Source organism: Eptesicus fuscus, chromosome 5 (assembly GCF_027574615.1).
Source record: "Eptesicus fuscus isolate TK198812 chromosome 5, DD_ASM_mEF_20220401, whole genome shotgun sequence".
Taxonomy (NCBI): domain Eukaryota; kingdom Metazoa; phylum Chordata; class Mammalia; order Chiroptera; family Vespertilionidae; genus Eptesicus; species Eptesicus fuscus.
In genome coordinates, this window is record NC_072477.1 from 21458292 (window position 1) to 21482102 (window position 23811).

At 42.2% G+C, this 23811-nt stretch overlaps 2 protein-coding genes across 12 annotated transcripts in view; one reads left to right on the forward strand and one right to left on the reverse strand.

Annotated features, from left to right (window-relative positions):
- TTLL5 (tubulin tyrosine ligase like 5) overlaps positions 1-13794 on the reverse strand; it is a 249166-nt gene extending 235372 nt beyond the window's left edge. For 2 of the 6 annotated variants that reach the window (XM_028141345.2, XM_054715891.1), the window contains exons 1-3: positions 13533-13789; positions 12092-12260; positions 6521-6627 (exon numbers count right to left, since the gene is read on the reverse strand). In XM_028141345.2, the coding sequence (XP_027997146.1) occupies positions 6521-6627; positions 12092-12165 (181 nt within the window). In that variant the 5' untranslated portion in view covers positions 12166-12260; positions 13533-13789. Of the gene's footprint in view, positions 1-6520; positions 6628-12091; positions 12261-13336; positions 13475-13532 lie in introns of those variants that run through there. The other 4 variants (XM_054715892.1, XM_028141342.2, XM_054715889.1 and 1 more) reach the window with 4 other exon arrangements.
- A 268-nt stretch (positions 13795-14062) lies between these two features.
- Positions 14063-22908, forward strand: ERG28 (ergosterol biosynthesis 28 homolog). Of its 6 annotated transcripts, none has more exons than XM_054715893.1 (7): positions 14063-14129; positions 14768-14892; positions 15413-15553; positions 16339-16503; positions 19176-19266; positions 21954-22072; positions 22155-22908. In XM_054715893.1, the coding sequence occupies exons 3-7, from the start codon at positions 15502-15504 to the stop codon at positions 22232-22234; spliced, it is 507 nt and encodes a 168-aa protein (XP_054571868.1). In that variant the 5' UTR covers positions 14063-14129; positions 14768-14892; positions 15413-15501; the 3' UTR covers positions 22235-22908. The 6 variants fall into 6 exon arrangements, with proteins under 6 accessions (XP_054571868.1, XP_054571871.1, XP_054571869.1 ...); XM_054715896.1 differs by having other exon boundaries at positions 15413-15549; XM_054715894.1 differs by having other exon boundaries at positions 14773-14892.
- The last annotated feature ends 903 nt before the right edge of the window (positions 22909-23811 follow it).

The following is a 23811-nucleotide window of genomic DNA, read 5'->3' on the forward strand; positions in this document are numbered from 1 at the left end:
TCAGTATGTAAGTAGTAAGCAGTGACCAGCTCCTTTTAATCCACACCTACTAACTCTAACCCAACTCAGATACACTGAACATGTTCCAAAAGGGGAGTGCGAGAAAGGCAGGGTGAGATGATATAAAGTAGCTGTGACTCTGGTGATTTTAACTCAAATTCACGTTCTGGGTCCAACAGCCCTGTGACCAATAATGCTGATTACCAGTATATGTTTGACCAGAGATTATAAATTGGTGACCCAAGGGCCAAATCCAGCTTATAGACATGGCTTGTTCACGCCTTGTGGTGTTTTAAATGTAAAACAGAATTACTTGTCAACCTTTTAAAATTGGAACAATTCATAAAATAATCTAGATTTCTGGGCTTCTCTTGGAAAACCTGGTAACTCTAGGCTCTCTCTTCCCTGCTAGTCAGATGGAGACTGGCAAGTGAACCTGCCCAATTGCCCTCCTTGCCTACTAGCAAACTGCCAGACATCTAAAATCGGAGCCTCTGACCCCACATTGCATTAAATCCACCATAAGCCTGCAGAATTTCCTCTTCTCCAATCACTTACAACTATCCCGGGAGGCAACTTGAAGCGCTAAGACCCCTGGCAAGTTCCAGGACTGACTGTAGGCAGAGCAAATAAAAACAAGGAAGCAATAATTTGTCAGCACAGAAGCACCTAGGGAATGGTGAAATGCCCTAAGGGTTTGGTCAAAAATAGCATGGGAAACTAGAATGAAGACAAAACCGAGGTTTTGACTTTTAGAATACAAGAATAACCCCTTCAATGACAACATAGTGTAGCTTGCCCTACTATCAGAAAATTACAGCTGCACTGTTGAATATGGTAGGCACTATCCATATGTAACCACTGAGCACTTGACTAGTGTGAGAGAGTAACTGATTTTTTAAAAATTTAACTTTAATTAATTTAATTCAGTTGGAAAACTTGTCTGGAACAACCTGAGCATAAAAATTGATTTTTCAACTATAACATTTATGGAACATATGTTTTTATGGATTTCAGAGAGGGAGAGAGAGATAGAAACATCAATGATGACAATCATCAGTCAGCTGCCTCCTGCACGCCCTCTACTGGGGATCAAGCTCACAACCCGGGCATGTGCTCTGACTGGGAAATGAACAGTGACCTCCTGGTTCATGGGTCAATGATTGACCACTGAGCCACACCAGCTGGGCTCATTTATGGAATATAAATACAGATCAAGTACTCCTAATAAAAATTTTACACCATACTAAGATGTGCTATAAATGTAAAATACACACACAGGATGTAAACTATCTCAGTGATTTTTTTCATATTGAGTAAATGTGGAAAAGGTATTTTGGATTAAACAAAATACATTAAAATTAATCTCACCTATTTCTGTTTAACTTTTTAATGAGGCCTGGAAATTTTACATATGTAGTGTACATCATATTTCTATAGGTTGCTGGGCTATACAAATGCAAATTATGAAACTGACACATTAGAGGCAAATTATAAAATGATACTTCATTCTATAAAAAGATTAAACTGAAAATATCTGTTGCCTATAAAACGAAATCCCATTTACATGTTCAAAGTATATACAGTTTTGTGGGGGGGACAGGATCGAGTGAGGGGGAAAAATATGTTCCTAGAATATTTAACAAAGCATATGAAATCATATTGTACCAAAAATTTTAACAGTGAATGCAATGAAACATTTACTAGATAACAGAACAAACAAGGTTGGCACCGAACATGAGATCAACAGAAGATAACTAATGCCCCAGATACACTTCTCAAGAGGATTTAACACAGGATTATGATCTCAGCAGACCTATGTCAGCTATTCAGGAGAGCAGAGAGGAAAAAATAGGCCAAGAATGTTTAACAATTTAGAAATCTGAGGCAGCAACTACAAAAGTCATTCAAACTATTCTTCACATACAGAAGGTGAAAAAACTTATTAAACAATAAGAAATGGGGAAGATAAAGAAAATTCAAAAACAGAATTTGAGAAAAAAGTTTAGTGGCCTTTTCTTTAACCACAGGAATGTGGAAAAAAAAATCCCCAAATCTTACAGGTTCTAGAAAAGTCATTGCTTGAGTAATGGAAAAACTACACTGATGGGTGCTAATTTCCAGTATATGTTAGGTATTCTAAAAAGGAAGGGTCTGCCCAGCCAGCGTGTCTCAGTGATAAGTGTTGAAATATGAACCAGAAGGTCACGGCTCCATTCCCGGTCAGAGCTCAGGCCTGGGTTATAGGCTCGATCCCAGTGTGGGGTGTGCAGAAGGCAGCAGATCAATGATTCCCTCTCATCATTGATGTTTCTCTCTCTCTCTCCCTCTCCCTTCCTCTCTAAAATGAATAAAAATATATTAAAAAAATAAAAAGGACTGGTCTGCCCATTGCCATGAAATACATAGATTAATTTATGTGACAAGCACCCCAATAAAAGTATGTTTGAGGGGAATTATTTACTTCTGTTTTTTTCAAACCCACATTTTGACATTTTGACTCATGTCATATTTTGATTTTGAGGGTGTTTCTCAGTAAATGCTAGCAACTCTTTAATTGCTCAGGATTCAGAGAATATAAATGAACCATGTCCCTTTAAGTGGTAACCTAGCAACTTGCTGAGGGGATTAGAACACAAGGACCCCTAGGGAGAGAGGAATATTCAATCCCACCATCTTCTTAAACTCTTGGCTCATTATGGCAAGGACAGACCTTAAATTAATCTCGAAGTACAGCAGGTTCTATTCAACAAGTAAAGTAAGTTTTGAGTGTGTACTATGTGCCAAACATGAAGTAACATGTATTTCTCACAATGCCTGCAAAATAGGTATTATCTCCACTTTATTAGCAATGAAAAGAGTTAAGATGGCTTCACAGATGAATTTTATCAAACATTTAAAGAACTAACAACAATCCTTAAAATTCTTCCAAAGAGAAGGGAACTAATTCTCGAGGCTAGCATTACCCTGATACCAAAGCTAGATGAAGGCATCACAAGAAAACCACAAACCCAGATCCCTTATAAATACTGATGTAAAAATTCTCAACAAAATACTAGCAAACCAAATCCAGCAGCATATTAAAAGGATAACACACCATGACCACATGGGATTTATCTCAGGAATGCAAGGGTTGTTCAACATACAAAAGTCAGTCAATGCAATCCACCACATTAAGAGAATGAAGGAAACAAAACAGAATCATCTTAAATGATGTAGAAAAAGCATTTTACAAAATCCAACACCCTTGCATGATAAAAAGAAAACAAAACAACAACAAAACAACAACACACACTCAATGAAGAACTAGAAGGGGATGTCTTCAACATGCTAAAGGGAATTCTGAAAAGCCCACAGCTAACATCATACTCAATGGTTAAAGACTGGAAAGCATTCCCCATAAGGTCAGGAACAAGACAAAGATCCACCTTTCACCACCTTCTACGCAACATTGTACTAAAAGTCCTAGTCCCATGGTCAGCAAACTCATTAGTCAACAAAGCCAAATATCAACAGTACGACGATTGAAATTTCATTTGAGAGCCAAATTTTTTAAACTTAAACTTCTTCTAACGCCACTTCTTCAAAATAGACTCGCCCAGGCCGTGGTATTTTGTGGAAGAGCCACACTCAAGGGGTCAAAGAGCCGCATGTGGCTCGCGAGCCGCAGTTTGCCGACCACGGTCCTAGTCAGAGCAATTAGGCAAGGAAAGGTAACAAAAGACATCCAAGTTGTAAGGAAAGAAATAAAATGGTCTCTACTGGCAGATGACATGATCTTATATACAGTATAAACAATTCAAAAGAACCCCCAACACACACAAAACTATTACAGCTAATAAATGAGTTCAGCAAGGTTTCAGAATATAAGGTCAATATACAAAAATCATCACACTGATAATTAACAACCCAAAAATAAAATTGAGAAAACGATTCAATTTATAATAGTACCAAAAAGAATAAATTATTTAGGAATAAATTTAACCAAGGAGCTATAAGACTTGTACACTGAAAACTATAAAACACTGCTAAAAGAAATTAGAGAAGATCCAAATAAATGGAAACACACCCCTTGTTGGTGTACTGGAAAACTTTTAAGATGGCAATACTCCCAAAAGCAATTTATAGATTCAATGCATTTCCTATCAAAATCCCAAAGGCCTTTTTGCAGGTATTAGAAAGCTTTATCCTAAAATTCATATGGCATTGCAAGGGACTCTGAATAACCAAAAAAAGAAAATCTTGAAACAGAAGAACAAAGTTAAAGGATTCACATTTTCCAATTTCAAAACTTAGTACAAAAGTACAGTAATTAAAATGATAGGTACTGGTATAAGGATAAACATACAAACCAATGGTCTATTAAGAGCCCAGAAATAAACTCATACACCTACAGACAACTGATTTTCAACAATAGTTCCAAAAGCATTCAATAGAGAAAGAATCGTCTCTTCAATTAATTATGTTGGACAACTAGATATACACATGCAAAAGAATGAAGATAGATCCTTACCTCACATTATATAAAAAAAAGTAATTCAAAATGGATCAAACGCCATTTATCTCCAATACAAGAGCTTAAACTACATAACTCTTAGAATAAAGCATGGGGATCATGACCTTGGGTTAGGCAATGGTTTCGTAAATATACCAAAAATATAAGCAACAAAAGAAAAAACAGACAAATTAGACGTTATCAAAGTGAAAACCTTCAGCTCATGAAAAAATACTATCAAAAAAGTGAAAAGACAAACCACAGAAAAATATTTGTAAATCATATATCTAATAAGGTCCTAATATTCAGAATGGATAAGGAATTCTTATTACTCAAGAACAAGAAGACAAGCAACCCAATTAAAAAATAAGCAAAAGCCTTGAATAGGCATTTCTCTAAGGAAGATATATTAATGACCAACAAGTACATGAAAAGATCCTCTGTGTTGCCAAGCCGCTGGTTGAGCATGAACCCATGCACCAAGAGGTCCCTGGTTCAATTCCCAGTCAGGGCACATGCCTGGGTTGCAGGCTCAATCCCCCGTAGAGGCATGCAGGAGGCAACCAATGGAGTTTCCATCTCTCCCTCCCCTTTCCTCTCTCTCTAAAAATAAATAAAAATATATATTTTTTAAAAAGATGTTTTATGTCATTAGTCATTATGGAAATACAAATCAAAACCACAATCAGATACTTCAAACCCACTAGTACAGTGATAATATAAAAAACAAAATAAATGTTAGTGAGAATGCGGAGAAATTAGAACTCTCATATATTGAAATCATTGTGGAAAAATCATTGTGGAAAAACACTTTGGCAGTTCCTTAATAAGTTAAACATAGAATTATCATACAATATAGCAATTCCATTCCTAAGTATATACCCAAAAGAATTGAAAAACTGATGTTCAAGCAAAACCTTAAACATTTCAATGTCCACAGCAGCACTATTTACAATAGCCTAAAGGTAGAAACAACCATTCATCAACTGATGAATGGATAAACAAATGTGGTATATGCATACATGGAATATTATTCAGCCATAAAAAGGAAGGAAGTACTGCCCTGGGTGGGGGCTCAGATACCCCTGAGTGTCGTCTCAATACCCCAAGGTTGTGGGTACAATCCCTGGTCAGGGCACATACAAGAATCAACCAATTAATGCATAAATAAGTGGAACGACAAATTGATGTTCCCCCCTCTTCCTCCTCTCTCTCTTTCTCTCTCCTCCTCACTCCCCCTTCCTCTCTCTCTAAAATAAATCAATAAATTAAAAAAAGAATGAAGTGCTGACACATGTACAATATGACTGAACCTTAAAAACATTATGCTAAGTGAAAAAAGCCAGACACAAAAAGTCACATATTGTATGACTCCCATTTATAAAAAACTAGAGGCCCAATGCACGAAATTCACTCAAGAGTAGGCCTTTGCAGCCGCGGTGGCTCCCTCGATCCCTCCCTCGCAGCCGCAGCGGCTGCAGCCCCAGTGGTTGCAGCCCCAGTTTCTGGAAGGTTGTTCAGAAGGACGCCTGGACGGCCGTTTGGTCAATTTGCATATTACGCTTTTATTATTATAGATATCCACAAGAGGTGAGTTCACCGAGACAGAAAGTAGATTAGGGGCTGTCAGGGGCTGGGTATTGACTACTTAATGGGTGCAGGGTTTACTTTTGGGATGATAAAAACGTTCTGAAACTACAAGTGGTGATTGTTGCACAACATTGTAAATGTACTAAATGCCACTGAATTGTACACTCTAAAACAGTAAATTTTGTTTTGTGTATTTTACTGTAATAAAATAACAATAAGCACATGTATACTTAATTCTGAAAAAAAAATTCAAAAGGAAAAGAAATAATATACAGAAAACAATTCCAGAAACCCTAATAATCCTTTCAAGTATAATAAATATAGTCTTCTCATGGCCAAGGGCATTTCTCTATCTATAGGTGTTGTCAATTTCTGCAAGACAAGGCTGCCAGGGCCATGGCCCAGCCCTACCTTCTGTGGGGAAGTCACACTCACCTCCAATTACTCGAATATTGTTGTCCTTGGTCAGAATTGCCTCGGCATGGAATACCAAAATTGGAATTCTCCTGCAGCCTCCAGTCCACATGATACATGGATGATCCCTACAATCATAACAAAAAGCTTTATTAATTTACAACTCAAAATCTGAATTAACTGCTGAAGCAGATTACTATGGATGGCTGCTTAAAACCTTACCCCTCCTTCTGAAACAAGAACCCTAAATGTCCTATGGGAAACATTCATTTTCCATTTTTAGCCATGTGGTTTGTTTAAAATTAATTCCATCCCTGATCCTGGGACGAGTCTTGACTGGCTTCAGCCAATTAGGACATTCTATCCCCCAGTTATAGTGGCTGTTTCAGGGATGAGCACATAAGCCAATTGGAGCCAAGTGAAGGTCAGGTGACAAGTGGTGAGACCCTCTGAGAAAGCAATGCTTTTTCTCTTCTCTGGCAGCTACAGAAGAGATGGCCTCTCTTCCCCTGGACGGTGTAAGAGACTGAGAGGGCTGGAAGTGCTACTATCATTCTGTGACCTTGACAGGAGAGTCTGGAGATGCCAGTAAAGGAGGAAGTCAGTGGGAGCCTGATTAAAAGAATGAGAGAAATGAGATCCTGAGTGGCATACTCAGAGCTGCAGAATCAAGTCTTCCCTAAATATGAATTAATGAAGTCCCTTTATTTTTAGGGACACAATTATGTTTTAGTCCCCAGTACACATAAAGAATCCTAACAAATAGATTCACAATAACTTATATACCCCTTTGAAAACCTATAGTCCTTTTTTTTAAAAAAAAAATGTTTTTATTGATTTTAGAGAAAGAAAAAGGGAGAGGGAGAGGGAGAAAGAAACAGCAATGATGAGAGAGAATCATCCATCGGCTGCCTCCTGTGTGCCCCCTACTGGGGATCGAGCCCAAGACCAGGGCATGTGTCCTGATGAGGAATCAAACCATGACCTCCTGATTCATGGGTCGATGCTCAACCACCCACTGAACCACACCAGCCTGTAGAGTCCTTTTTTAAGGCAATTTGATGACCCATCTTAAAATTCTGAGCTAGGAAACCAAATTATTACCAGTACCCCAATTATAACCACATATTTTAAATAAAACCTTACTAAATGCAAAAACAGATATTTTCCTCCAGAGAAGGATCTCTTGCGTTATTTTCTTTCCTTAGCCTCAGAAAAATCTCAGTTTAATCAACTTACGCACAGATTAGGAAACGTGAACCTCCTCAGTGCAGGAAGGCAGAACAGGAAAGAAATTACCTGAGTACCTACTATGTGCCAGGAAATAAACTAAGAGCTTTCATGCTCTCACTTACTCCTATTGCCCCCACTATGAACTGAGGAAAAGGTGTTCAGAGAGGTTAAGTAATTTGCCCAAGGTTGAGTAAAGGAAAGATATATGAACCCAAACGTCTGTGCTCTTTCCACCCTTCCGTCGCCCTAATCACATTTCGGTGATGTTCTGTATATGGAACACCTTAAACTCAACTCTTTGGGAACTTAAACTATTCAATTTACTAAGTGGAATAAGACCCACTGAGCCAAGATTCAGTTCGCTCTCAGAAACTCACATGGCCACACCCTTAACCACAAATCTCGAGGCCAAGTCAGACCCTCCCAACCCAAGTTTAAAAATATCCATACTTTGAATGAATAGGCTGCAGACTACCAATTTTAGAAGGCAGGCTTTAGACTTGGGAATGAGGTGCCAAAAGCCTTTTAGTGAGGAAAACAGAGAACACCATACCTAGCTCATTTCCTGCTTTGTAGAAATGGAATGTGGATGCTTATTGTCCTTGCTTTGACCTGGGTGATTGTGCCCACTTGAGAGAAATGCTGTTTACAGGGTGCAGTTTTTAGCAAAGATTTTTTTGTTTTGCTTGCTTTTTTAATCTTAAACACCTATAATACGTGGGCATGGGGTCAAGCTATTCCTGTGATCTCTTCCAACTTTAATTTTTCTACTATATTTCTAAGTCAGAGGATAGAGGGGAAAAAATAGACTGCCTATCCAAAGTCTTGGATAGAAACTCTGGAAACTATCCAAAGTTCCTTGTCAACCTGGCATTAGCTACAAACTGGCACCACTGTGCCTTATCACTTACACACAATGGATTTCTGCGATAAGACAGGGCAATCAGAACACACACAGCAGGTGCACAGCTGAGAAGAGCTAAGGCCTAACTACACTCTGTGGAAAGCCAAATCCCTGAAGGAGAAATCTCTTCACTTACAACCCATAAAAAGATAAAAGAGGTAGCAGACAAGTTATTAATTCAATAAGGTCAACTACAAAATACTTAAGGCAGATGCTAAATTGCCATTAAAACGATGCTCCCACCAGGTGGTGCTAAAGGGAAAAGATTCCTCCGATTAGGAAATTAAAAACTGGGACCTTAAATTTTCTTTTGCACCAGAAACTGGAATAGATTAAGAAAATATGCCTTACAGGCATGAAAGGACAGCATATTTGAATGATTCATTATCAAAGTAGACCAGTTTTATGGTTGACTTTATTGAGAACCTAAGAACGTTTTGGGTTTTAAGAAGCAATTTCATGAGGAATATATTCTTCTTCACTCCTTGGATGCAGCCTACATAACTTCACTCCTTGGATGCAGCCTACATAACTTCCATGCCTTATTAATACCACTGTCCCTGCTAGAAATGCCTTCCCTGCGTCTCTGTACATTCAATCCCACTCTCCAAGGCCTTGCCCCGCTCCCCCAGCCCTGAGTGATGCCTTCTTTCTCTGAACTCCTGGACCACTCATTGTATATTCATTTGTTGATGATCTTTTACTTTTTCCAAGTAAATGTTGATGATCTTTTCAACTGATACAAAGCCAGCTTTTATTAGAGAAATTAAAGTTACTATTTTTCCAGTGACAAAAGCAGCATCAAATCCTTTTTATGAAAGTTTCCATATCTATATATAAATTTGTATTTGGGACCCCCAAGCAAAATTATAGAAAAAGATCCCCCTTTACATTTACCATTTGAAATAATGCCATGCAAAACAAGGACTGCCTGGATAGTTTCTAGTCCTAAAGTCCAGACATTAACTACTTTAATACAGTCTAGGAATCGAGAAGATCTAACAGATGTCCATGGATATGCATCTTAGGATCAAATCAACTTCCTTAGATGACTTAAGGCCTTCTAACTTCCAAAAAATTTTGAAATGTAAGCCTATTGCTCTAAGTGTGAACAAGATTGACTTAAGATTCCTAATGTATAAAACAAGTGTCTAATAGACAAGACGAGCTGATGGAGCAAGATTAACCATCGAAATTCAATAGTAAGAGTGTGAAAGAAAGCAAAACAAAACAAAAAATAAAGAAACTTCAAAAGGTCCATGAATTTGGATTGGGGGGACAGGGGAAATGGGGGAGGGGGATATTACACTTTATTTCACTAATTTTTACTAGAAATTTAACATCTCTCAATTATTAATACAGGCAGCAAAGCAAAGCACTATTAGAATGATCCGAAATTAGATTTTTATACCATTTTACAGTTGATGCCAGTATATTAAAACATCATTTACATTTATCACTACTTCTAAGTTGTGTTAGTTATTAAACTTGCCACTAGATTGCCTGTGATCATAGTCTTCCTCATCTGGTGTGATGAGGCTGGACAATGACTTAGCATCTCTCCTCCAAGCTACTAAATGGTGACATCACACATTGGTAGTCCAGACATGTATGAAGGTCCCAGTATTCCCCACTTCTAAGTGTTAATCAAAGACCACACCACAGCGTAATGATCTTACACAAACTAAGCAAAAACAGTCTTCATGCTGCTGTCTTTAGAAAATAAAACTTAACTTCCCCATGTTTTAAATGAATAATTATTTAATGTATAAGAAAGCACAAAAGAAGAAAAAAAGTAAATAATGTATAAGAAAACACAATTTACTGTATCACAAGTAATTTTTAAAAATAATTTGATAACTGCCTTTCAATGTAGTTGGTATTTTTTAATGACATGTACTTAATTTTAAGTACTTAAAAATATTCTGACAAGGGACCCACAACATTAAAAAGATTAAGTACATCTGATCTAATGTGATCTAAACCATACATTTGTTTGTTCATTCATTCATCCATTCATTCAGTCAGTCAGCAAGTATTTATTGAATACCTACTATAATACTAGGTTGAACTATTTGAAATAGTCAATATTTGACTGTTTTTGACCTACCAAAATGGCAATTTCATGAGGTTCAAACTAATACATACTTGTCAGGCCCAACCTCTAAGCCCACTAAGAAGGAAAACATTTATGGAGTAAAATAAGGATCTTGAAATTAGAAAGACTGATGCTTGGAGAAGAAGTTAAAATTTTATGAAATGAGTAAGAGGCAGCACACAGAAAGCAAGAAGTCATAGGAGGCAAATGGCCAGAGGGAATTGTCCATTTAATTATCCTAATGAGAATGACCCAAATATAATGTCAAATCTCTATTATTTCCTACAACCTAACAGTGACAAGAAGCCTTTCCTCAAAGCTTTACTAATGCTTCAATCATTTTCTCAAGTTAAAACATTAAATAATGAAATCTTCCACTTTATAAGAAGAAGTCCACTTTAAGTTCAATATTAAAGCAAGTAAGAATAGTATCTTATATGTGTACGGCACTTCACAATTTACAAAGTAATTTCATACACATTATTCTATTTGATCCTAAACACACTCCTACAAAATAGCCTGGGAGATATTATCCCCATTTTCCAGGTGATACAGCACATATCCAAGGGGACCTGCAGAAAATCTTAAAAACTAATCTTAACTGTAAGCCAGCTTTTTTTTTTTCTCTTTGTTCTCTGGCAAGTAATAAGGTTGAAGGAGGCAGAATAGCAAAGTGCTACAAAATTCAGTAAAACTAGGTCTGAATCTCAATCCATCACTTACTCGCTACACATCCCTGAGAAAGTCCTTTGGTATTTGAGAGGACAAATTTAATCAAGTGGGAGTAATAGCATCTTCAGATTAAATGAAATACAGTAGTTAAAGCCCATACCATCATCTATAGCAGCTGCTCTTACCACTAGCACTTACATTTTTATTATTTTGAGTCCCTTACATAAAAGAACTCAGGAAAGCACTGTTGTTCAATAGACCCAGCAAAGGCTATAGCATTCTAATGTAAGGCCCCACAATGACTGTGGTAAGTCACCTGACCTCTATTATCATCATTCCATCATTGTAAAGATTTTTGAGAAAGTAACATAACCAGTATCACAGTGTTTGGAGACATACTTTTCTTCACTATCTAAGCATTTCAAAATCTCCTGTGTTAGACGCTCTGATCAGGAGTTTACTAAGAGCTACTACCTGGAACACCTAGAGTCAGTGTTCGGTCACTCACAGAGCCTTCTAGCTCATGTCAGATAAGGACGAAATAATAAGATCGTGGGTAGAAGCTAAAGCCAGAATCAGGCAATACCAAAGGAAGGATATTGGGTAGAAGAATGTGTATAAGTAAACGAGAACTACTTTCCCAACCCAGAGGCAAAGGTTCAAAAGCAGGCTGGCTATTACTTACTCTTGGCTTACCACCTCCTCATCCTCTGAGGATGATGCTGTTTCCTCCAGGTCCCGGGCCATCACGATTGGCATTTCCTTTAGGGTTTGTCATGCAGTCAGCAGACGGGGGCCTCAGAGACCTTTCTTTGCAGAGTCACTGGATCAAACAATTTGGGTGGCACCGATACCTGTAGGAAAGCCACATGGACTGAAACAGCGATGTAAGGTCTATTTGGTCATGATTGCTGACGATCTTCCAAGCAATGAAAAATGAATCTTTACCTCACTGGTGCCCAACCTCTAGGTGCTTACCTTCTATCGCAGTGCCTCACATATGCCCCCCAAATCGAGTTTTGTTGCCCAACCATACTGTCTGTCCACTGTGTATCTAAAGAACTGTTACTAAGTTTGATTTTTCATTTATATACAGTATCTAACATACACCAAAAGGACAGACTTACCTAACTTTTAGGGAAGTCTGAGATAGGAGGATGATTGCCTGAAACATATATTCCTTGCTGTTAAAACCTGACCTGGGTTAAAAGTAAAAACCCAAGATTTAAAATACTTGTAAATATTTATTTGGCCTCTGTGACAAACACACAGATAAAATGCCGTCAGGTTTTCACTAAAATTCAACTACTGAACCAAAAGATGAATAATATTCTCCTGAATCGAGGTCATATATAACTGGGGGGGGGGGGTAGGAATGTCCTTCCGAACACTCAAAAACTGCTGTCCCTTGCTAAAAAATCACAAACTATGAATTGAATCTCAAAAAAGACATTAAAATTAGGATGTTTTCCATTTCTAACTTAAAATTTGTCCATGGGGACAAAAGTATATGTTTGTTGTGTTTGCGTAAGGAATAGAAAATAGATCAAGAAAATGAAAATATTTAAATGATCACGATCCCACAATTCAGAGATAACCACTTGACGTAAACCTTTCTAAACCTCATTTTGCTATGCATTCCTAGATACGGTAAAATTATAAACGGAACCAAAAATGCCGGCCCCGATAATGACCCCTACAGATCTTCGGCGGAACGGGCAATATCTAACAACTTCCAAAGGCGTTCTTCCGAGGATCCCCAATAGGATTTCTCCATCTTTCCCCAATGTTGGCATGTCCTTCCCATTAAGGCTGCCTGCAGAGCGGGGGGAGACCGGGCAGGACATTTCGCAATAAGACTAAGGACACTCGCCCAAGGAGCGCCCTCGCTCTAAAGGGATCAGCCTCTCAGCCCGACCCCCCGCCTCACCCCAATTCCGGGTAAGGTCCGCAGATGCGCCCCCCGGGAAGGACGCAGGCAGCTCCGCCGCGGCGACTCAGCCCAGCGCGCCCGGAAACCTACAGCAGCCCCCGGACTCCGAGCGGGAAATGCAGCGGACCGCGCCCGCCCAGACCCGGGAGCGCACCGCCCTCGGGTAGGGGAGCGCGCCGGCGCAGGCGTTTACCTGTCTCATCTTCCCATGGCTCGGGGCGGGCCGGCGGGGAGCGCGCTCTGCGCCTACCTCCCTCCTCCTTCCCCAGCCCGGCTCACGGCGGCCGCGGACGGCTGCTTCCCCGGTTACTACAACAACCAACAAGCAACCGCCCGCTCGGGGCCACTGCGCAGGCGCCCGCCACCCGGCGCCCACAACGCTCGGCTTCGGGCGCCGACGAATGTCGTCACCCCCGCGCAGCGCGGGCTCGGCGACCACGCTCAGCCGGGGAATCTTGACTTCTTTTCCCCAATTTCCCCTCCGCCCCTAACGGGTTGAATCCGAGACCGGAGTTCTTCCGCCACACAGGCGGGTTCCCGGTGCGAGCGGCGCACCCCTGCTGACACTGGGGCAGTGGCTACCGCTGATTGGCAGTAAAGGGGTTCACGCCCCATCTCCTGCTGGAGCAGAACCGAAACAGCCAATCAGAGCGAGGAATGACAGAAAGGGCCCAATCCTGGAGCCGGGTGAGGGCGGGGGCGGGGACAAATGCTTCGGGTGGACTCCAGGCTGCAGCTTTTTTGGGGTTGCATCTTTGCTGCTGCTGCTGGCTGGGGGTCCGGTCGCCAGGTGAGAATATTCCTTGAGATAGTATTTTTTTTTTAAAATCTCCAATTCGCATATGAGGAAACCTAGGCTGTAAAATGTAAATGATTTGCCCAGGGTCACACAGCTACTAAATGGTAGGGCCAGGATAGGAACGCCTCTCTTCTGACTCAGGTTTTAACACCACGCCTGCCTGGGCAAAATCTGAGAATCGGTGTTGGATACTCGAGGCCCTCAAGCTTTAGGGAAATGGGTCGAGGGAGTGGGAGAGCAGCTCAGAAGAATGCTCAGGCTCTGCCCTCATCAGCTAACTGTTGGAATTTATAAGAGCTTCTGTGAAACGAAAGGCATAAGTTGTCAAAAAGAAGGGGCCATCCATGCAGCTTTTCCTACCCTTGGAAGAGTCTCCTATTGAGGGAGGGTAAGAAAATAGGAAGGAGGATGGGGGTGGTGTGGTGGTCGGGGAATCTTGGCCCAGGCTGTAACTGCTTGTGATATCCCTAGAACCATATTCTCTCTAGACTTGGACAAAGCCCACTGTGTGATCCACCTTTCCCTGGGATTCCTCCACCCACCCTTCCTCCTCTCTAGTTTTTTTGTTTCTCGGTGCTTCACACTGTCTTGAGCCATGGCTGACTTGAATATCTGTTTCATCTGGGTAGTGTAGGACCATACTGAAACTTTTACTGCCAGAGTGACAAAGGAAGCCTGATAGTTTGTCACCACTTCAAGCCCAAGAAGTTAACCTGACAGCAGATAAACCGTGGGCCAAAAAACCATAATGAAGGTGGGAAGAAATCATTCCATTATTAAATTCTTTATCGACATGGGTTTTATTTAAGTCAAGCTCATTAGAATCAATGCTCAGCAAAGGTTAATCTAAGCTTTTTTTAAAAAGTACATAATCTAATGTTATTTTTCTATACAACTTCAAGACACAAGTGGGTATGGTATGCTTGTCTTCCTGAAGCATGGAAACTTCGTCAAAATATTCTCAAACAGTTGAGGCAGTATTGCAATGTAGAGTCCAACAGACCATGCTTCGTATCTCAGCTTGGCCATATATTAGCGGTAAAACCTTAAGCAAATCACTTAACCTCTCTGTACCAACCCTCACCTGTAAAATGGAAATATTAATAATGTCTACAATAGATGTTAAGTGCTTGTCACAGTGCATGGCACACACAAGTGCCCAGTAACTTAGCTACTATAATTTCTCCTGCAACCCAATGCCGACATTGCTATTTCCTTCTTCATGTAATTTCTTACTAGTTCTCAAGTCACAGCAGTTTATTTTTAACTTTTAGGTTGTTCTTCTCGTTTATGGTATACCTCAGAACCAGATTAGAGAAAACCTGAGGATGTAAATATTGCCCCCACTATTGGTTCCACTGACATGTGTAAAGCTTCTGTGCGCTTGGAAGGATCTGTCATCAATAGCCAGGCAGGTATCTGTTAGATTTATAATTACCTTTTAGCTACTTGCATTGTGAAGGAATGACATGAAAAACCAGCCCAGAAGGAAAGCTAGAAGAGGACTAATTGAGCCAAGAGAAAAGTGTTCTGATGTAGGGTAATATTTTAGAGAAATTACTCAAGTCGAAGATAACTACTGTGCCATGTATTGGAAAGTATACTGTTGATTCATCACTATTAGTATGACTAAATATTGAGACCAATTTCTGTAAGCCTTATACATAAATACACTTCGTTACTTTATAGTAATATTTGTACACCTCCTCTTCTGCTCCCTTTTTTTTTTTTTTTTAATCTCCAGTTTTTCCACTGGGTTTGTCATTTCTGCCTACTGCATTATTTAGCCTTTTTCACTCTGGGTAAAGGTCAGCACATTTTGGTTTAGGGAAAATATTCAAAGGCAGTGTGCTAGGAAATGGACATATTCCTAGAAAAATATAACCTTCCAAAAATCAATCAGGAAGAATCTAAACAGCTCAATAGGCCAGTAACTATGGACGAAATTGAAGCAGTCATCAACAAGCTTCCGGCAAACAAAGGCAGTGTGCTAATTCCATGAAGGTAGAGTAGTATATTAAGGTGATTAATATACGAGGGAGGATGAGCGTAGGGGGCTTGCAGAGGAATTTATGACGTGATCAATAAGTGACCAAATAAGCTTAGTACAGCCCTCAGGAGTGGGACCCAGGGGTGAGAGAGCTCATGGTTATAGCAGATGAACCATCTGTTGTCTCACATCCTTTGCCTTTGTTTCCAGGGCAAGAAGCCCTCTCAGATTTGAGGGGAGCCATGAGCCGTTTCCTGAATGTGTTACGAAGCTGGTTGGTGATGGTGTCCATCATAGCCATGGGGAACACGCTTCAGAGCTTCCGAGACCACACCTTTCTCTATGAAAAGCTCTACACTGGCAAGCCAGACCTGGGTAAGAAGCCAAAGAACCGCATCTTTTGTACATTGTGGTTCCCAGACTAGGCTACACATCAGAATAACTTACTAGGAGACTTACAGACAAACAAAGCGCAGGTGCCATGTCCCTCTCCAAACCTGTTTACTGAAACTTTCACCCCCGGGGTGGAGTCCAGGAATCTATTTTTTAATAACTACCTAGTTGATTCTGATGCTGCCTATATACTAGTAGCCTTTAATAATCACTGGAGTAATAAACTTTGTGAATAGCACTTGGCCCATTTTCCCCCTCAAAACTTCTCTGAATACCTTTTCATTCATTTTACATGGCCCGAGGCAATCTGTAAAAAAGCATTACAAGGGCATCCTGGTCAGTGTGGCTCAGTTGGCTGGGCATCGTCCCATGCACCAAAGGATTGCTGGTTCGATTCCGAGTCAGGGCACATGCCTGAGTTGCAGGCTCAATCCCTGGTAGGGGGCATGCAAGAGGCAAATGAGGAAATAGAGTTACTTGGTGACTCTGTGGTGCCCCACTAGGAAGCCATAAAGAAGTTTTGCATGTTATCTCAGCTGTCTTCAGAAATCACATCATGGCACACACATGGTTACATTCCATGTTGCAGATAGAGAGTTACTAATCCAAGGTTTTCCCCAACTGTGACATAGTCCCTGAGAAGACAGCCCAAACCCGTTCAGAAGGCCCAGTTTCCAGAGCCTCTTTGCTGAGAGTGTTTTCACATTGCAGCTTGCCTTTCCTTGCACTGATGTGTGGGATAGTTGGAGCTGTGGCACGGTTTCACAGCAGCTGACAATTCTCTGTCACATTTATAGCTAACCCAGATTCAGGCTCTGACCTAGCTCATTGTTCTGCAACATCGGGTATAAAATGAACCTAATTAGGCTAAGGCTCATTTTGAACAAAGCTCAAATCTACTAGGAGTAAAGAATCTGGAAAAGGGGGCAAAACAATTCAACTTTTTCACCCTCAAATGCTGCCTTCTGATGGTCTAGGCATCCTGTATAGCAGGCGTCCTCAAATTACGGCCCGCGGGCCACATGCGAGTGTTTTTGACGTTTTGTTTTTTTAATTCAAATTAAGATATGTGCAGTGTGCATAGGAATTTGTTCATAGTTTTTTTTAAACTATAGTCCGGCCCTCCAACGGTCTGAGGGTCAGTGAACTGGCCCCCTGTTTAAAAAGTTTGAGGACCACTGCTGTATAGATTTACAGGATTTTTGAGGTTATCTGTTCTAGCCCTTTGAAGTTGAGACAGAGAAGCCCATGGGTCATGTGACTTGCTGAAGGGCATAGAGCTGAGCAAGAGTGTGTGTGTGTGTGTTTGTGTGTACGTGTGTACGTGTGTACGCACGTGTGCGTGCATCTGCACATGCATGTGTCCATCTGTCTCTCCAGCCCAGAAGTGGAGACTGCCTCCTCTTCATGATCTGGGGGCTATCTTGTACTGTGCTGATCATATCAGTACTGTGGTAGAATTTCACCTGATGCCTAATCTGGTTAAGGTTGGTGAAATATCTCCCTTTCGTAGCTCACTAATTCCTCAGTCTTTTCATCAGAAAAGCTGTCAAGGTGTTTATAAAGAATGTAGCCCACTGGGGCTAACTGCTAGGTATTTGGTTGGCATATGGAATTTTTGTTCACCTTACTACTTGCCATCCAAAGGTCTTCGGGGCTGTGAAATTGGTATCACTGTCTGGTTTTCCAAAGCCTGGGAAATCCTAAAAGCCCAAGTAAACATGAATAAACCCTTCAGTTTTCAGTCTTGTCCCTTGAAATTTCTCTTGCTTAATAGATCAGCAAAGAAGTGTCTTTGCTGTCACTGTTTTGGCATTCCAACCACTGAATGCCTTAGATCAATGGCTGTGCATTATAATCACCGAGGGAGGGGGTTTTAGAAACTACTTTGCCCAAGGCCCACCTCCAGAGAGTATGATTTCATTGGTCTGGTACCCAGGTCTTGGTAATTGTATAAAACTTTTTCAGTTGATTCTAATACATATCCAGGGTCCAGAACCACTGTTGTGGTGGAATATGATCCATACTTTCAGGACGAGATATTTAATATAGCAGTGTCAGAACAAAGCCACCAAGAGCAGGGTGGCCTTGGCAAACAGTGCTTTGTCCCCCTGTCATGTGTCTAGGAATCCAGCCTGGTTTGGGCTTTGTTCAAATAATACAGATCTGGATTCAGAGAAGTCCTAGGGACTTAGGTCTCTGAAAAACCAGATGTAGCCATCTAAGTAGGCGCCGTTATTTCTGAGTTCTCTCCTACACCAGCCTTAAAAGTCTGCTGACCTCCCAGGCATCTTGTATTGCCAGACCACTCTGCAGCATTCCCCCAAACCTGTCCTGATTCAGACTCAGTGGGCTTCACCAACACCAGACTGGTTTCTAGGGCAGAGGTATAAACTACTACATTGTTGGATTTCCACTCTTGGAAGTCCCTGCCCAGCTGGCAGATACTGGAAGAGGAGCTGAGCAGTTCTCATTCTGGAATTCCTTCCATTCCTTCTAGTGCCCAGGTGCGGCACCAGAGCCTCCACTCTGCCCAGCCAATGGGAGCTCAGCTCAGCTCCCTGCCTCCCATGAGCTACCAGTGAAGTAGGAAGAGTTTGGAAAGTATCCTAACCTCCTTCTTCTCAACACTCTTGCTTTTTTCTGCTACACAGTGAATGGCCTCCAAGCTCGGACCTTTGGGATCTGGACGCTGCTCTCATCAGTGATCCGTTGCCTCTGTGCCATCGACATCCACAACAAGACGTACGTAAGGGAAGGAAGAGCGTTAGCATCCTTTTGTTCGAACTCGGGTGCTACACATACCCACCGTGGTCCTCCCCTCGGAGACCTGTTAATTTTGATACGTTCGCCTAGAATGTGGATGATAATAAAAGGTTAATAGGTTCCGTTCCTTCCAGGCCTAGGAAACATAAAAGGCCTAACAGGTCTTTAAGGTTTGAAAATTCTTTGGAACTGACATAGCTAAATTGGCCGTGCCATGATCCAGTGGCCTGCATCGAAGCCCTTACTTCTTAACTGAAGAATCAGCCTTTCTTCTACTGAAGTACAGTAGTGTGGTCTTTTCATTTATTTATTTATTTATTTATTTATTTATTTTTAATATATTTTATTGATTTTTTTACAGAGAGGAAGGGAGAGGGATAGAGAGTTAGAAACATCGATGAGAGAGAAACATCGATCAGCTGCCTCCTGCACACTCCCCACTGGGTATGTGCCCGCAACCAAGGTACATGCCCTTGACTGGAATCGAACCTGGGACCTTTCAGTCTGCAGGTCGACGCTCTATCCACTGAGCCAAACCGGTTAGGGCTAGTGTGGTCTTTTTAGAGCAGCCACCTACACATACCTTATTCTCACAGGCCTCCTTGAGCAGGATTGCACAGAACTCACAGTCCATGGAAAAAAGGAACCCACAAGCAAACTGCTGTATGCTTTTGCAGAGGAGGGTGGAAGAGAAGCCAGGACTCCTCTGTGTTCTGCCTCGGGAGGTACTCAGATAGGCTAGTGTGGAACAATTGCAGGCAATCCTAGCCTCTTGTCTAGAGTGCTGTAGCCAGTGCTGGCCACTGGAGGGGGCTCGAGCCTTGTTCCTACCAACAGTCTTTACCACATGAAGGTGGAAAAGTTTGCTCAGGTCAGTGGGTGAGGCACCAAAACTCCAACTTGACACTGAAATCTTTTTCTCTCTGATCCAGACCCTCAGCCTCTGGGGAAGAGAGGAGGGGATGGTATTTATCTTATTTTGCCTGGAGCTTTCATCTATGTGACCTTGGCTAAGTCTCCTCCTTGCAGCTGGGGAGATAGTGATTTTCATTCCTGAGTTTGCAGATCTACAAATTAGACACCCAGTTAATTTAATCTGAGGGAGACTGACACCAGTGGGATTTAAAGCAGGGCTCTTAGCCCTGCGATCTCACCAACTCAATTTTTAACTTTTTTTTTTTTTTACTTGAAACTGTGGTTTACTCGTTCTAGATTTGCATGTATTTTTGGAAACAGTGTAGTTTAGTGGAAACAGCCTGGGGCCTGAAGAATGAAAACAAGAAAATGAGCTCTGGTCTCAGTTCTATTAGTAACTAGCTTTGTAGCAGCGAGTTCATCATGTACCTTCTCTGCATCTCGCTCTCTTCGCGTATAAAACGAGACTTAGTATTTCTGTTCTACCTCTCAGGGTGACTGGGAGGGAGTGAAGGTTGAATAATCATTTTAAAAGACCTTCACCATGAAGAATTGCTGACAGGTATAAGGGGTAACACCTTTTGCTTGCAGTGCTTTTGGAATGAGCATAAACACCTCAGACTTATCTTCACCTCTGTTACCCATCCATTCCCTCTTCTCCCAATCAGGACAGCTGCAGATGCCGGCCTGTGCTTCCAGCCTTTTGTTCTCCTGGGACTCCCGTCTGTGTGCTTCTGATGGGCACTCCGATTCCCTTCCCTCCCTCACTGGAAACTCCCAAGTCCACTCCTATGTGTACATGTTACTAAATGGATTAAGACATGCACAGGGAGGATAAACATCACATTTAAGATATTGGTTCCTTCTGGGGAGAGGGGAGGCAGGAGAATGGGATCAGATGGGAAAAGGGTACACAGGATGCTTTAACTGATAACTAGTGTTTTATTTCTTTTTTTTTTTTTAAAGTATCTGAGGCAAAAAAAAAATGTCAGAATGCTCAGTTGATGGAGCAGGGTACTGGCTGATTAGGGGCTGTAGTGTCTTATCTATAGCTTTTCGTATGTTTAGAGGTTTCATAATTTTAAAAATTTCATAGTTAAAAACGGTATCAGCAATCCAGATGGTGGATCATCCTGTAACCTATCTCTCCCCCAGCTTTTGGCCAAAGCTGCGGAACAAGTTCTCTTCCCATGAGATGGTCACCGGGTCCTTCATCTGACCATTTTCCCAAGCTGAGACAAAACCACCAGCCCACATGAGAAGAGCACCCAAAAGCCCCCCCGAGGTCCTTGCTGCTCATCCCCCATTCAGGCCCTTCGTTCTGTGGCTTCCACCATCATGAGCACAGCCCCTGGCCAAACACCGGCCAGGTGAGCTGGGATGACAGAGTCGAGCCCGTTTGAGGAAGTGGAATAGGGAAGCATGGCTGACCCACAATTGCCTCCCCTGCCTGGGCTTGCTAGAATGCAGACCCTGCTTTGCTGTAGCTGGCATACCGCCTGGCTAGAACTTGGAGATCCACTCTGGATGCCTGGACCATTCTCTGATTAACAGTTAAAAACCTTCCGTTTTCCCTCGTAGAGAATGGATGTGAGCAAGCCAGCCAGGTCTTTCTCAGGACCAAGTCTCCTTTGCCTTTAGCCATAGTCCCTTCCTGGGTTTTCATTTGTGTGCAGCGGGCCTGGTCACCACTTTTCCTCTGCACGGAACAAGCAGTCCTTCAGTTCCCATTTCTGTCTGTACCTTCCCAGGCTCTACCACATCACGCTCTGGACCTTCCTCCTCGCCCTGGGGCACTTCCTCTCCGAGTTGTTTGTGTACGGGACCGCGGCTCCCACAGTCGGCGTCCTGGCACCCCTGATGGTGGCAAGTAAGCAGCCCCGGCAGACACACAAGGGGTATGAGAGAGCACTGTGCTTATGTCAGCCACTAATGTTCTCTCTGTATTTAAGGTTTCTCCATCCTGGGTATGCTAGTCGGGCTCCGGTACCTAGAAGCAGAACCCGTATCCAGACAGAAGAAGAGAAACTGAGGCCAACAGTACCACCTCCGAGACTCCGTCTTCCACCGTTGCTGTCTTCTTCTGTCATCCTCTCTGCGCTTTAATTTCTTCTTTTCTGCTCCATCGCCAGCCCCCTTTATCCACTTCTAGCCTTTTACATTTTGTTTGCTTTTGTTACATTTAAACTTTTTAAAGCTGTCACATGCGTACAGAAAAGCATATAACACGTATGAAGATGTACGAATCATTTAACAGTGACTCCTCTGTACTTCCATCCAGATCCAAACATCGCCAGCACCTCAGCCCACTGTGCCCTTCCCACTCGCAGCCTCTCTGAGGATCGCTTTTCCAGCCTCCTGCTTTTTTCATTGTATTTCCATCCCTTGATTTGACTTGTGTGGCGGGAACAAGTGGACCGTGAAACTTAAAAGCTGCTGCCTCGCCCAGAGCAGCTGCCGCCAAGGGCTGCTTCAAGGGGTTGTCCACGCACGCTGGGCTCCTCTCTGCCGCCGGACCCAAGACTCCAAACCATCTGAGGGACGGGCAGTTCTCCTAAGAAGGGCTCCCCCGTGAGTGAGCATGGCTTATGTCCTTGTGTCTACGGATGGATTACAGTGGGAAGAGTCTGGGCTGTTTTTAGACCTTCTGGTCAGCTGTATTTGTGTAATGAATTTTGTAATAAACAGAAAAACCCTCTGCTCCGATCAGTCCTTGTACTTTGACCTCCCTTAAGCCCTGGGCACTCCCGCCCTCCTCTGGGCCCTCACACAGAGAATCACACTTTCTACTGATCAAGTACACCGAGTGAGTAGGACAGCTCAAAACCCAGGCACACCAGGCTGCCTCCAGCTCCTTCAAGTCCGATCTTCCTCCCCTCCTGCCCCACCTTCAAGATTCTGAGTTCACAACGGAACAGTCAGGACCCTTTCTTGTTTTCTTCCTAAGGGAGAAACAGGCTGTTGAGAAGGCACGGGCAAAAGACAGAGCCAGGCAGCAGAGAAGAAACAGCTGCATGGCGAGGAAAGGAGAACACTGGCGCCCAAAGACAATGCCCTGGAGCGGACGGCATCCTCAGACAACCCCGAGGGCTCCACACTGGCTGGGCTCTCACACAGCATGTAGACTCAAGGCCCATTCATTATTTCAACAAGTATTTCTTGAACACTTACTTCATGCAAGATACTTGGGGAAAGAGAAATGAAGGACCTGGGCAAGGACTCCACTCCCCTGGTGGTCCTCACACGGTAGCCAAGGAAATAGACAACAAAAAACCCAACAAGTGAAAGAACAGCTTCAGGACAGTGATAAGAATTCTAGAAAATAGATATTGTAACCAAGAAGGGGAGGAAAGTGCATAACTTACATCGCTAGGAAGTAGGGGGTAAGATTTTAGTTGAGACTTGAATGTCCAGGTATCATGTGTCTTAAGATATATTACGGCCCTAGCCGGCTTGCTCAGTGGTTAGAGCACCATGGGTTCAATTCCGGTCAAGGGCACATACCTTGGTTGCAGGTTTGATCCCCGGCCCCAGTTGGGGCACATGGGGGAGGCCACCAATCAACGTGTTTCTCACAACAATATTTCTCTTTCTGTCTCCCCTTCCACT

What these genes read in the sequence shown, in the direction of transcription:
- ERG28 (XM_054715893.1), top strand. Translation starts at nt 15,502, where the DNA reads ATGTGTAAAGCTTCTGTGCGCTTGGAAGGATCTGTCATCAATAGCCAG. An exon ending in TGTCATCAATAGCCAGGCAG is followed by an intron (nt 15,554 to 16,338) that starts GTATCTGTTAGA and finishes CTTTGTTTCCAG; the next exon opens with GGCAAGAAGCCCTCTCAGAT. An exon ending in CACTGGCAAGCCAGACCTGG is followed by an intron (nt 16,504 to 19,175) that starts GTAAGAAGCCAA and finishes TCTGCTACACAG; the next exon opens with TGAATGGCCTCCAAGCTCGG.